This window comes from Hyperoodon ampullatus (genome assembly GCF_949752795.1).
Source record: "Hyperoodon ampullatus genome assembly, chromosome: 11".
Classification (NCBI taxonomy): Eukaryota; Metazoa; Chordata; class Mammalia; order Artiodactyla; family Ziphiidae; genus Hyperoodon; species Hyperoodon ampullatus.
Window position 1 is genome coordinate 51946788 of NC_136924.1, and position 14558 is coordinate 51961345.

The 14558-nt window shown below is 41.6% G+C and overlaps 1 protein-coding gene across 1 annotated transcript in view; it reads left to right on the plus strand.

Moving 5' to 3' along the window:
- Nucleotides 1–14558, plus strand: part of ANO6 (anoctamin 6) — a gene marked incomplete at both ends in the record, with an annotated part of 210594 nt that overhangs the window by 167660 nt on the left and 28376 nt on the right. Inside the window, 5 exons of the mRNA XM_079715964.1 lie at nt 4345–4487; nt 6900–6977; nt 11363–11588; nt 12635–12804; nt 13007–13104. Of these exons, the coding sequence (XP_079572090.1) occupies nt 4345–4487; nt 6900–6977; nt 11363–11588; nt 12635–12804; nt 13007–13104 (715 nt within the window). The remainder of the gene's footprint in view (nt 1–4344; nt 4488–6899; nt 6978–11362; nt 11589–12634; nt 12805–13006; nt 13105–14558) is intronic.

Consider the following 14558-nt stretch of genomic DNA (forward strand, 5'->3'; position numbering starts at 1 on the left):
TTTGAGTGAGTTGTGGGGTAGGACGGTATGCATGATGATTCCTCAGTCTCTCTATCCTGAATAACTCCCAGCAGTCAAGGGCTAGAGCTGCCGCAACCCTACCCATCAACACTTACATTCTCCTCTCAGCTCATCCAGGCCCACGTGACTGGCGGAGCAGAGTGTGGTGGACAGTGGATGGTCAGGCACAGCAGAGAGCAGTGGGAATCAGCTGGGCCCTCCCAGTGGATGATTGCATCCTTCAGGTGTCCCAGGTGATGGAGGTCCTCCAGTTCCTGGGATGACTTCCCACAGTACATTCATTTAGCTAATACTTATCCAGTGCCTTCTGTGTGCTAGTGTTTCCCCTGTGAACAAAACCAAACCCCTGCCCTCAAGAAGGTGACATTCTAGTGGGCACGATAAACAATAAACGCGGAAGCAACTATAGGTCAGGGTGCATGAGTACTATCCATTTTGAAGCACCCAAGTTGAGGTCAGCATAGGGAATAAAGTGTGTCCTTTTGGACAGAATGTAGACTAGCATTGGACTGATTTCATGGTTGCAAAGGGGGACACAGAATGGAAAGAACTTCATGGGTGGAAGGGGTAAGGCCATGTTGGCAGTAGAATTCTCAAGTAAATTAAAAAGTAGGGGTCTTCTGTTTGATGGGGATGCATGGTATTTATCAAGGAGATGTGAACTTAGGGGACTTTGGTAAGTGGGTGGCTTCCTATGTATACTGGGCCGCTTCATATGCAGCCCAAGGAGAGTTGGATCATTCCCCAAAGCAGGGGTCTCTTTTCAGAGTATCCACCCATGCAGCCAGCATGGGTCAGGTGGGGAGCAAGAACAGCCAGATGCAGCTTGGTCCATAGTTACCTGGTGCCCTCAAGGCTTTCCTTCCATGGATGCTTCATTTCCCCCTGGATAGAGGCAAGGACGTGAATGGCTGGGCAGATTTTCAGTGGTGCAGGCATCGCTGTCCATACTGAACACTCACCAGCAGGGGCCCCTTGTGTTGGCTGTGGTCTTGGCTAGATGAGGCTGTAGGGTAGCTGAGCTGTGGCACCATGCTTCCTTTCCCACAGAGAGGTCTATTTTTGAAGGTTCTGGTTAGGAGTCACACATGCTCTCTTACCCATAAATGAGGAACAGGCTCTTTCATTCTGGGACGGGCCCACAGAAGGAGAAAGAGGCCCATCCTGAAAGCAGGAGCAGCCAAATCAGTCCTGCTGTCAGAGGTCTGACAGATGAGTCAGTTCGGTTTCTCTTAAAAGTTGTTTACTTAGGGCTTCCCTGGTGGCGCAGGGAAGGTCCGCCTGCTGATGCAGGGGACATGGGTTCGTGCCCTGGTCCAGGAAGATCCCACATGCCGCGGAGTGGCTGGGCCCCGTGAGCCACGGCCGCTGAGCCAGCGCGCCCGGAGCCTGTGCTCCGCAATGGGAGAGGCCACAAAAGTTGTTTACTTAGAGGATTTGGAACATTTGGGTGACCTGAGAGTGTCAGGAAATAATACCCAAGGGCTTTGTAGCCTTCACTCTCCAGGGTTAATTCATCCCCCTGTAGCTGTCATGCAAGGAGATGAAACTTGGTGGACTATATAGGCCATCACCTCCACTCCCTGATGGGGCCAGTGGATTGCAGTGTCAACTACAACTTGGGGGGCTCTTTGGGGAGTGGACATCATTCCTATGTAAAGAGGCCAGGAAGCCTCACATAGCTCCCACACTGGGTTTCAAAGTTACACAGGGGGACTAGCTGCCTTCCAGTTCCCCAGCCAAGTAGGAGACAAGAAGTGGCCTCCCCCACTAACTGTGTGCTCTTTGCATCCATTGACAGTAGCGTCTATGGCAGAAAGCTGAGCTGCCACCTGTACTTGCTTGTGAACAGCAGGTAGTCACAGCAGTGGCATCGTGAGGGTTAGTGTACCCACAGAGGCAGTGGTGGGATGGAGGACAGGTACTAGCATTGTGTCCTGGAGGAGCAGTGCTGGAATCAGACACTGGGCAGGCACGCAGTGATGACATCTCAGCAGAGTGAGTACCACGGGGCAGAGCCAAAGGAAGGCAAGTTATGGAGCAGGTGACTTGGGCAGTACCGCATTGTAAGAAGGGCTCGGGCTCTGGAGCCAAGGATGCCTTGGTTTGATACCTCAATCCTTATCTCAGGCAAGTTTTTGAAGCTTTCTGTGCCTCTGTTTCTTGGTGTCCAAAATGGGGATAGTAATAATAGTTACCTCAGAGGGTCATGAGGGCCTTTACAGATGTTGTGTCATTAAGCTCACAACAGCCTACGAGGTAGGTTCTATTTCCCCCATTTTCCATGGTGGGTGGGGGGGTGGGCAGGCAACAGGGGCTCGGGAAGTTGAAGCACTTTAACCAGTAGTCATACATCTAATGATTGTCAGAACCAGAATTTGAACTTGATTCCAAAGTCCAGATTATCTCTGGGAAGTGGGTGCTTTGAGCATTTCCATTGTCCTTGCCATCGGGGAGCTTTGCGTTCATGTTCCTCAGGGCCCATCCCGAGGTTTCCCCCATGTCTCCGGCTGCCTGCAGCGGGGTCTGCAGGATTTCAGGGCAGCTGGTCTTTGCTCCGCACTCAAAGGCTCCCTGTTCTCTACAGGTTGATTCACAACCCTGACTGCTCAGTAGAGCTTTCCAAAAACAAAAAACTATGCACAGGCCCAGTCCAGACCAATAAAATCAGAATCTCGGGAGTGGTGCCTGGGCTCAGTATTTTTCAAAAGCTCTCAATGCTTCACGTGCAGGCAGGGTGAGAACTACCCCTCCGTAGCTCCTTTAGTGAGCTCATCCACTCATGCCCCAGTTACCACTGGAAACAGGAAAAAGTCTCGGCTCAGCCTAGATCTTTCTCTGGAGTTCTAGACTTTGACCTGCCTACCGGGTATCTCCCCTGTGGCCCACAGGCAGCTGATCAGAACCGAATCAGTAATCTTCTCTCTCAGACTTGTTCCTTTCCCTGCCCTTCTTATTTCAGAATTTAGGACATCGCCAAAGCCAGAAAGCTGGCGGGCATCCTTGACCTCTTTCTCCCCCTTCCATCACACCTGCATGCAATCTGTCAACCTGCTAAAACGCGGTCTTCTCTCACCTCCCGGCTGAAGCAGGCCTCATCGCAGACCTGCCAGTAGGTCTCCCTGCCTCTAGTCTCTTTCTCGACTTCCTTCAATGTCTCCCCCACCTTTAAGGCACACAGAGTCCTTCGTGATGTGCCCCTGCCAACTCTCCACCTGGCTGTCCCACCCGCCTCACCACACCCTGTGCTCCCTTCCAGTCTGTTTGCAGCTCTTGGAAAGTACCTGGGTCTCTTTGGTCTCTTGCCTTTGCACGCACGGCTCCCTAAGGGGAAATGGCCTTCCACCTTCACCTGATCAGCTCTAAGCCACCTCAGAACTCACCCCAGTGGCTCCCTCCTCTGAGACAGCCTTGTTACATTGTGGCTCTGTGTCCCAGAGCACCTGTGCTTCCTTGGATCACAGCTGTCTTAAAAGTCCACTGTAACTATCACTTCACTGTAATTCCTATACACCTAGGAGCTCCTTGAAGCAGGGACCATATCTTTTTTTCTCTTTATTCTCAGCACATAGTAGAGACCAAAAATATTTGTAGGTGGAACAGTGTTTATTCCAGAATTTCTATATAGGAAGGGCTTAGGGGTATCAGTCTGATTGGAAGAAGAGCCTAGGGGATTTACTCTGAAAACACATTTTCAATGAACATTTAATGTTGTTTTTGTCTAGTATTTGAAGTTACAAATCTTTGATTTCTAAAAATTGTTTTATTCATACTTTACACAAGATTGAGAAAAATATCAGTTTTCCACATTTAAGAATGTTGTTTTAATTGGGGTGACTTGGGTGGTGGAAAATAAAGGTTTGGGGACCACTGAAGCATTCTCATCCCTGCACCCCCAAGCCCTTTGGAAGGAAGAGAGGGAGAGGGATGCCAGGAGGAGCAGACTAAAGGATGGACCATGAACTGCTTTGAATTATAATAGCAATTTGAATTGCTTGTTTTTTTTTGTTGGCAGTAATATGCTAGGAGCAGATGCTTTAGCAGTAGACACAATCAGATGCCTTCTGACCATCCCATTGCCACCCTTCCCATGACCTATAGTCTATTTTCACAAGTTGAATAAATTATCAATATTTTCCTTTTAAAAAAAGCATTAACTCATTTTTCTCTCTTTTAAATATTAGTATCGCCTATAAATAAGTAAAATTAGATTTTATTGACCATATACAAAAGTGTTGTAGATAATTAACAGTATTCAGTACAGATTTCTGAAGCATCAAGTCATCACTGAAGATCCACATGATGCTGTTCTCTCTTTGGTAGTTACCTTGTTTTTGGAGTTTTGGAAGCGGCGCCAAGCAGAACTTGAGTACGAATGGGACACTGTCGAGTTACAGCAGGAAGAACAAGCCCGGCCAGAATATGAGGCACGGTGTACTCATGTGGTGATAAATGAGATCACTCAGGTAAAGAGTATGTCATCTAGATTCAATTCAGTCTATTTATTGCAGGGGTTCTCAACCTTGACTGCACATTGGAATCACGGAGTAGGGGCGGGTGCTTAAAAAATATTGACGCCCGGCTTCTGTTGCTATATACTCTGATGGTACTCAGTGGCCTGGGGTGCATTCTGGCACAGGATTTTTTTTTTTTTTTAAGCTGCTCTGGTGATTTTTAATGTACAGCCAAAGTGAAGGAGCACTGCTAAGAACAGTAGGCACAGGAGATAAATGTGGTACCTTCTTTCATAATAACAATAAAAATGAAAAAAATAAAAAACCTCTGACATAAATGTATAAGAAAAGATGCGTTGATTTGTGTCCTTTCATAGTACCAATAAAAATTAGACTCTATGACATAGATGTAGAAGGAAAGACACATTGGTTTTCATAGTTGATTCTCAGTTTTTCACATGGTCCTTCATTATTACAGCCACCTTTTCATCGTAGACTAGCTCCTTTGTCTTGCACGACGCCTTGGTCACTGCTCCCCCTTCTGGTTGGTATGTGCACAGAGTGGGGTGACTCTTATCCTAAAATCAGAGAAAGGATGGAGGAAGAAGGGAAACATCTGTTGAGGCCAAACTATATTCAGGCCCCGTGCTAGGCATTTTATCTAATTGGAAAGGTAAATTTGCCACTGTTACCGCTGCTGCAGAATTAAAAAATAAAACTATATAATCTCTTTGTATAAACATTCCAAAGCCAGTGAAAGATAATTTTTTTGAATCATCTGCATTATTGCCTCTTTCCATCAACACAAAATCTGGAGCTAATTGTACTTGTAGTCATCAGCATAAGGACAGTAGGTTTTGAATATGAATAACTCTTGGAAAGAAAATGCTTTTATCAAAAGCATCTGAAAATGTCTCCAACCATAGACTTTATAAATTGACTCACAGATTTACAGAATGTTGGCAGTAAAAGGGTCTGGAGGGAGCAGTTCAACCTCCTCATTTTATAAATGGAAAAAAATGAGGTTCAGTTACCCAACAGAAAGTGACATTTGTCTTTTACAATATAACAAGCTTTAAATCATCCCCATTATGAATAGTTCCCATTGTTTATGATGAAAGATGGGGGTCAAAGCATGTGTTGGTGAAAGATTGTACATAATGAAAACTGAAACTTAGACAAAATCAGATGTTCATAACGTTTTTGAATACTGAAAAACAAAAGCTTATGTTATTGGCAACATACAAAACATACTGAAGAAAAGACATTTTGGAAATTTAAATCTGTCCATTTTAAATTTAAAATTGCCAACTAATAAGTTAAATTTCCATTGTAACCTTGCTTGTTAAAAAATTGAAGATGAAGGTTCATTTCTCCTTATTGTTCTTTCTCATTTTACCTTGATTGAGAACACATCCTCAGTGTCTAGAGAGGCCAGTGGTGTGGTGGTGAGGCCTTGGGAACAAAACTGCCTGAATTCATATCTGAACACAGCAAGTTACTAGCTGAGTGATCTTGGACAACTTGTTAGGTTCTCTGTGCTGTAGCTTCCCCAGCTATAACACAGGGATAAGAAAGTTGCTTCCTCATTGATTGTGGTAAGGATTGATTGAGTTAATGGATAGAACCTACTTAGAATAGCACCTGGCACAGAGTAAATGCCATGTACCTGTTTGCAGCTATAATCACACTGTTGATTTTATTTCTAGAAAAATCTACATATATTCATATAAACTATAAAATGGAAACTCTAAAACTTCATAGTTATACCTAATTAATACATAAAGCTCAACCAGAAAACACACATTGGCTCCCTAGTACTTGCAGACATCTGTGAAACTTTCTGTCCTGCACAGACTCTGCGTTGTCACTGCAGTCATTTCTACAATCTAAGACAAGCTCAGGAATGGTATTGTCAGATATCCAGACTCCTGAACTCAGATCATGGCAGATAAACAGTTTATTATTCACATTTGCATTTTCAAAAACTACTATTAAAATGAACACTGGGGCTTCCCTGGTGGCGCAGTGGTTGAGAGTCCGCCTGCCGACGCAGGGGACGCGGGTTCGTGCCCTGGTCCGGGAGGATCCCACGTGCCGCGGAGCGGCTGGGCCCGTGAGCCATGGCCGCTGAGCCTGCGCGTCCGGAGCCTGTGCTCCGCAACGGGAGAGGCCACAGCAGTGGGAGGCCCGCGTACCGCAAAAAAAAAAAAAAAAAAAAAATGAACACTGAACACGTTTTGCTGTATGTATGTCTGAAATTGTTAACAAGCAAACATGCAAGTATGAGTAAGGAGTATGTATCTGAAAACTAATTTTTTTTAAAAAGCCTAGGATTCAGTGACCAATTAGGAGAAAAATCATTTCGTTGGAGGAATCGCTTGATTGACTAAACTTCTTTTTCTTTTTCTTTTTTTTAATTAGGAAGAAGAGCGTATTCCCTTTACCACCTGGGGAAAGTGTATACGTATAACCCTCTGTGCCAGTGCCGTCTTTTTCTGGGTAAGAATCTGCCACAGATTTTTCTACTATCTAATTTTAAATGTTGAGAAAACTGAAAGTCGAGCTGGAAACTGTGTAGTTTCATAGAGAAGATTGTTTCCAGAGAACAGCTCAGCCACCACATGGAGCAACTCTCAAGGTTTCACAATATCTTCTGCTGTCCATGGCTCTTCGAGCTCCTTTCACCTCGTTTGTTTAAATCAGATCTGTGGTTCAGGATTTTCAAGTTTCTGATGAAGAGACCAGATGGGAGGCATCAAGAATTCTAAAATTCTCCAAGAGTAACAACTAATATAAAATGTCTAGGAATAGCCTTAACAAAAAGATAATAGGAACTATTAAAAAAAACATAAAAACTACTGAAAGACATAAAAGAGGCCTTAAACAAATGATTCTAGATAAAAAGACAATGTTTCTAAAATATCAGAACTTATTAAATTAGTTTTGGGTTTATTATGAATAAAATTATATTAGTAATATAATAATAAGTAATGTAATGAGAGTTTTATTAGCTCAAGAACAGCCAGCTTAGAGAACAGGACATGAAGCCCAGATATGGGCTCACTAATAATTTAATATATGAAAAGGAAGGCATTACAAATCAGATAAGTAAAGATCATTCAATAAATGGTAATGGAACATTCGTTAGCTATTTGGGAAAAAAGAAAAGATTGAAATCATGCTATGAACCACATACTGTGATAAATTCCAGAAACATTAAAAAACATTTTAAAAAGTAATACCATAAAAAACTAGAAATAAATATTGATGAATATACAATCTCTAGATGTGGAAGAAGTTTCAGAGGAAAGTATTTAAAGATTTCCATACCCCAAAAGTGTCCTAAGTTTAAACAAAACACCAGAGGAAATATTTGTTAACAAATAGGGCAAAGGGCTAATTCCTTCAATACATAAAGACTTCAGAACACTTCTAAGACAACACCAAAAATCTCAGGAGCTGAGAAGGCAGAGAAGATGAATACACATTCAGAAAGGGAAAAAATATTGTGGCAGATGTCAAACCTCAATGGTAATTAAATCAGTGCACATTAAAGTGAAATACAATTTTTCACCTGTCAAGTGATAAGACTCTGTGTTTGTAAGGCTGAAGTGCCATAGTACTCTCATACTTGTGCTATTGGATTTTTACACTGCTCCAGCCTTCTTAGAAAGCAGTTTGGCAGTCCATGTCAAAAGTCAAAAATATTCATATACTTTAATCCACTAATTCAGCTTTTAAAAACTTTTAATCAGGAAGTATTTCAAAATGGCAAATAAAAGTCAGACACATATACACACATATATAATACATATATAATATTTTTGTTTATATATAAATGTTTTATAAATATTAATTATACATATTATATATATATAAAACCTCAGCCAAAATGTCCTCCTTCCAACCCTTCATACAGTAGAATATTGTGCAGCCATGAAAAAGTATGTCCACGAAAATATTTTATGACATGTAAAAATGTCATGATTATGATAGGCTTAAGAATAAAATTAATATGTAAAATATTTTTATATGAAAATAATGCATAGTTCTGAAGGAATTACACCTATGTATAGATACATTTTTTTTGCCTATATTTATTTTTTATTCTTCATTTTGATAGTTGGAGTCTTTCAACTGTAGGTGACAGAAAATCAATCTCCAATTGGTTTAAACAACAACCAAAAAATGGGGATGGGTGAGATTTCTTGGTTCCTGTAACTGAAAATCTCATGTCTGAGGTATGACTTCAGTCGAGAATAGATACTGTAGCCCAGATGATGTCAAGGCTGTTTTTGTTCTGTCTTCACTCTGTGTCCAGTGGTGTCCCAGCATGGTGCTTCTAGGCATCCCTCATGGGTGCAAGATGGCTGCAGCTTTCCAGATCTCACATCACATCCAAGTCAAGAAAGGTCTCTTTTAGCAGCATCCCCTGTTGACAGAGGAAGCTCGTCTTTCTCATAGGCACTAGCATGTATCTCCTCACATCTTGGTGGCTCTTAGTAGGTTGTTTGCCAATCCTTGAATCAGATGCTTAGGCCAGTAGGATGAGACACCTGTTTGTCTCAAACCAATTGGGATCTACATCTGGAGCCCTGGTGAGGGTGGGGCAGTCAAGCCCAAACCACTAGACTAAAAATAGAAGGGAGATTATTTACCCTAAAGCAAAATCTAGGTCCTCTTCTAAGACAGGGGACACAGATCCATGGCAGCAAAAGCAACCAGTGTCCACTACCAGGTACTTTCATACTTTCTCTAATGAGCGTATATTAAAGTTATGATCAGAAAAGAGGATATGTAAGCAACTTGAGGAAGGAGAATGAAAAGTTTTCCTGTCTCCTAAGAAATATTGAACCCATTAAGTGCTCTGAAGAAAAATGGAAACACGTCAAGTTTGTAAAAGTTCTGAAATGAATTAGACTTCATTTCATAAGCCATGTAGGGGGCAGTGCCATATTGTGTATATTTGGACTCGGAGTATCTCAGTTCTCTCACTTACTAGTTGCTTAATTTGGGACAAATAGCTTCATCTCTATGTGGCTGTATTTCCTCATCTGTAAAAAGAGAATACTACCTACCTCACAGGACAGTTGTGAGGATTTAAAAAATATATGTGTGCTGAAGCAATAGTAAGCATTAAAGAATCTTACCTATTATGATTACTTAATATGTAATTTAAAAAATTACTAGCAGAGTTTTAAAATATATATATACTATCAATATTTAAATGGCCTGTATGTGTTATGCTGAGAGGAAGACTTGATATACCTTCTCTAATACATTTTTCTCAGCCTTAATTAATTTTCACATCTAATCACACACACACACACACACACACACAGTGTCATTCCTTTCACAAGTATGAAGCCTTAACTGTGAAGAAAAGGAGATAATGAGAGAGATTAAAGGAGGAAATGCTTTCTCTACAAACTGATAGCTTAAAAAGTAAGAAAGACATCTTTTTAACACTTTGGTCACCATAATCATAGCTAATATTTAGATAGTACTTTTCATGTGCCAGGGCTTAATGCCCTAATTGTTTTTACCTGTAGTGACTCATTGAAGCCTCACAATAATCCTATAAATCAGTTGCTTTTACTATCCCCTCATTATATGGGTGAGGAAATTGAAACCCCCAAAGGCTAAGTAATTTGCACAAGGTCCCCCCAGCTAGTGGTGGAGCTGAGATTCGAACGCGGGAGTCCGGCCATGCTTGTGGATCACTCCCTCTACTGCCCTCCACAGGTGGCAACCAGCCTCCCTCTGTGACTGTAAACAGCATGACATGGTTTGCTTGGTACTGAAATTCATATTCTTTGTAGCTTTCTCTATCACGGCAGTCATCACGAGCCATCGGAGACATTGAATACATGCTTCTGGAGTGTGTCCAAGAAGGTAGATGTAAGGAAAGCAGTTTAAAAATGGGACCTTTGATGTACTTTGCTCAGTGGCCAGAGAAAACCTGCCTAGTAAGGAAGTGAAACCCTACCAACCACACGCAGATTATGTTTCAGACACCCCCACTGACCTTGGGTCTATGCAGTCAAAACTACAATGGACTAGGAAAATGAATCCTGTGCAAGTGCAGGTATAAATAACTGCCAGTTTAAGGTCTCAAGATCCGAATATGAAAAGTGTGTGAAGCGTTTATCATCAGAGACCTGCCTGCTGCCATTTCCAATAGTGACCTTGGGGCATCTCTGCAGCTTCACTGGTCCTGTTCAGAATCTCCTCAGCTACAGGAACGAAGACAACAGCCAGCACCTGCTGACCCCTGAGCCAGTAATAGGTTCTCTGTTGGAAGGAAACATATCCTCTTAATGGATTACAAATGAGTAAAACCCACTCATTCATAACCTAAATAATTCCATAATTATTGTTCTACAAAGGGATGTTTTCACTGGTTCTGCTATCACAGACTTTTTTCTTCTACCAGAACATGCTACCAGTTACTCCATTTATACCCCATCTGAAGATTCTCTCTCTCTCTCTCTCCTCTCTCTCCCTCTCTCTCTCTCTCTCTCTCTCTCTCTCTCTCTCTCTCTCTCTCTCTCTCTCTCCCTCCCTCCCTCTTTTTATTAGGCCTTCTTTTTTAGAGCAGTTTTGGGTTTACAGTAAAATTCACAGGAAGTACAGAGTTCCCACAGACCCCCTCATTCCCTGCTCACAGCTGCCCCTGCTGTTAACATCTTCCAATAGTGGGTGCACTGCCATCATTTCTTCTCCTTTCTTTGAAATTTAACGTGCCTGATTTTCACCTGTCTTGTGGCATTTATGTGAGATTTACATCACTTCACAATGCGTGTTGTCCATTTGAGCATTCGGCCAGTTTTTAAGTGTAAAAATTTGTGAGTCTCATGCTGCTGTGTTTATTGTATTTTCAGATCCTTTTGATCATTGCTTCAGTTATCGGGATCATTGTCTACAGGCTCTCAGTGTTCATTGTATTTTCTGCAAAACTTCCCAGAAACCTTAATGGAACAGACCCAATCCAGAAGTATCTGACTCCACAGATGGCCACGTCCATCACCGCTTCCCTCATCAGCTTTATCATCATCATGATCCTGAACATCATATATGAGAAAGTGGCAATCATGATTACTAACTTTGGTAAGGTCCTGCTATATATAGAGCGTGATTTCTAAGCCATTTTTAGAATCAGGTAAAAATAGAGACTGTATGTTTTAGGCATTTCAATTCCAGTATGTTACAATTTTTAGAAAATTTCAAGTGTAAACATATTTTCTCCAGCCTGTACGAGAAATGAATTATCTCCAGCTTTGCATTAGTAAAAGGGACAAAGCAAAGACGATCATTATAATGCCCAAGCTCTATGTAAACAGATCAGTGCTGAATAATATTTTCAGTTACATTAGATCATGTACCCTATTGTTGAAAGTAAATGGTCTCTTTATTGCAAACAAGTGGAAGAGGGTCATGGTTCCAGTGGCAGACCTGCTCCTGCATTGCTGAGGGGACAAGCAATCACAGTGTTACGTGTCTTCCCCCCACACTGTTCATATTAATATAGCTCCATTCTCATCAGCTCTGGCTTTTATAATAAAGGTTTCTTCTCTCTGGCTTGTATCCCAGGCAGCTGCTTAGTAGCCAAAGTTAAGTGCTTCCCACACGCTGCATTTGGCTGGGTCGTTCTCCAAATGGTCATCTTTGGAGTGGTCATCTTCTGAAAACGATAAGACCGATTTAAATTCTAAACTAGAAGGATGACCTGTTTTGTCTTCCCCAAATGCTTCTAGCAAGTTGCCCCGTGTTTTGTTTGTCTTCTTCAACAGGCCTACCTTATTGCAGTTCAGGAAGACAAGAGAATATCATTTAGCAGGCTGTTCAACTTTAATTTTCTGTCTTACATTGAAAGAAGACAGTTCTTGCCTATTTAATATCATTGTGCTTATAAGTTTTAAGGAAAAGTTGACTGTTTTCTGCCTTGTGGGATATTGTGTTCATGGGGGAGAAACTCTTACAACAATGTGTAAACTTGGAATTAACATAGTAGCTATATTAAGAAATTCAAAACAGCTGAAATGGAAACTGTGAATTGTATTTTTTTAATCATGTTAACTCATGTATCAGTGTCTTTGATTACCGTCTCAAAGCTGTTCACAATTTCAAAATCTTAACATTTCTTTTAACTACAGAACTCCCAAGGACCCAGACTGATTATGAGAACAGCCTAACCATGAAGATGTTCTTATTCCAGTTTGTCAACTACTACTCTTCGTGTTTCTACATCGCATTCTTTAAGGGCAAATTTGTGGGTTATCCAGGAGACCCAGTTTATTGGCTCGGAAAATACAGAAATGAAGAGGTGTGACTGTAGAATTTTGTTCTCTTGACAATTTAAGCTGTTCCATGTTTTCTCTCAGTTGCTCAATGAAGAGTTTCTTCATTGTACATTCCTTAGATTTTTTTTTTAGCCTAAACAAGAATATCAGAAAAAATAAAAGTAATGACTTTTTCATGTTAGACACATCTAAAATTTAAATAGGACTTTCTTTTTAATATTTCAGTGTGACCCGGGTGGCTGTCTCCTTGAGCTGACAACGCAGCTGATAATCATCATGGGAGGAAAAGCAATCTGGAATAACATACAAGAGGTGTTACTTCCGTGAGTACCGAGTTGTGTGATCTTAGGGATAGAACGGCCCACCCATCCAAGTCATTTCCCTGCGTGTCTAGCTGTATGCAGCCACCTCTAAAATGTAGTAGACCCTCTGCTTATTAAAGGTCTCCAGATAAGATGATCCAACCAACAGTGTACATGTATCCAGTGTTTAATAATTATATTTAAAAACCTCCTTCTTTATATTTAACAAAAATCCCCATCTGCTGTAGTTTTTGCCTATTAGCGCATTGTTGGTGGCTATTGGATCATAGCCCTTTGAGAGATGGCCCTTGTTGGAGCTTTGAACTAAGTCTTTCCACAACTTCTTACAACTTTCTCCTCCTTTTATACGTGCATTTAAGAATCAGTAATAGTAACTTGTTGAGTTCTAGTACGTGCCAGTCACTGTATTAAGTGCTTTATTTATCCGTGTCATTTTATCATCCAAACAATCCTTATTTTTACCTCCCTTTTGCAAATGAAGAATCTGTGTTTTAACGAGGTTAAATGATTTGCCCAAGTTCATGTAGCCAATAAGAGGCTACTGTGGGGTTCAAATGTAAAACCCCATGGCTCCAAACCCATGTGCTTTTAAGAACAGAGGTTCTCTTATGGTCCTAAGGCACCAGGTTACATAGCATGTTAAGAGACGGTTGTCTAAAATAACTACAAAAGTTTTGACATACTGTTCTTTTCCTAGAAATGAGAAGAACAGATGTTAGCTGAGGTCACCCTGTCCTTTTAATTTTCACATAAGTCCGATCCCATATCAGAGTGGACAAGTCCAGTGCCATCAGCAATTTCTGCATATTTCAAGGAGCTTATTGTATTAGTGTTCTGTTGCTGCTTCAACAAGTATCCCCAGACTTGATGGCAATGGGAAGAAAATAGGGGGAAGAAGCCCCACAAAACAACAACGAATTTACTATCTTGTGGTTCTGGAACTCAGAAGTCTGCAGAGGTCTTATTGGGCTAAAGTCAAGGTGCTGGCAGGGCCGTTTCCTTCAGGCTCTATGGTAATCTGTATCTTTGCCTTTTCTAGCTCCTAGAGGCCACCCGCATCCCTTGGTCCGTGACCTCCTTTCTCCATCTCACAGCCAGCAAGATTGCAGGTCTGTGACTCTTTTCTGCGGTCACATCTCCCTCCATCACTCCTCCCTTCTCTTCTGCCTCTGTCTTCCACTTTTAATGACCCTTTGATTATACTGGGCCCACCTGGATAATCCAGGCTCGTCTCTGTTAGAGTCAGCTGATTAGCAACCTTAACTGCATCTGCAACCATAATTCGTATGTTCTGGGTATTAGGATATGGACATCTTTGGGGGGGACCGTTTTTCTGCCTACTACATTAACCTTTTCAAGATAATTTCTGGCTCTGAGTTTCTGTTCTCACGAAACTGTTGATCTCTCTTCTGTCTTGCCTCCCTCTCCTGTACTTTCTGCTTCTGCCAGCCTGA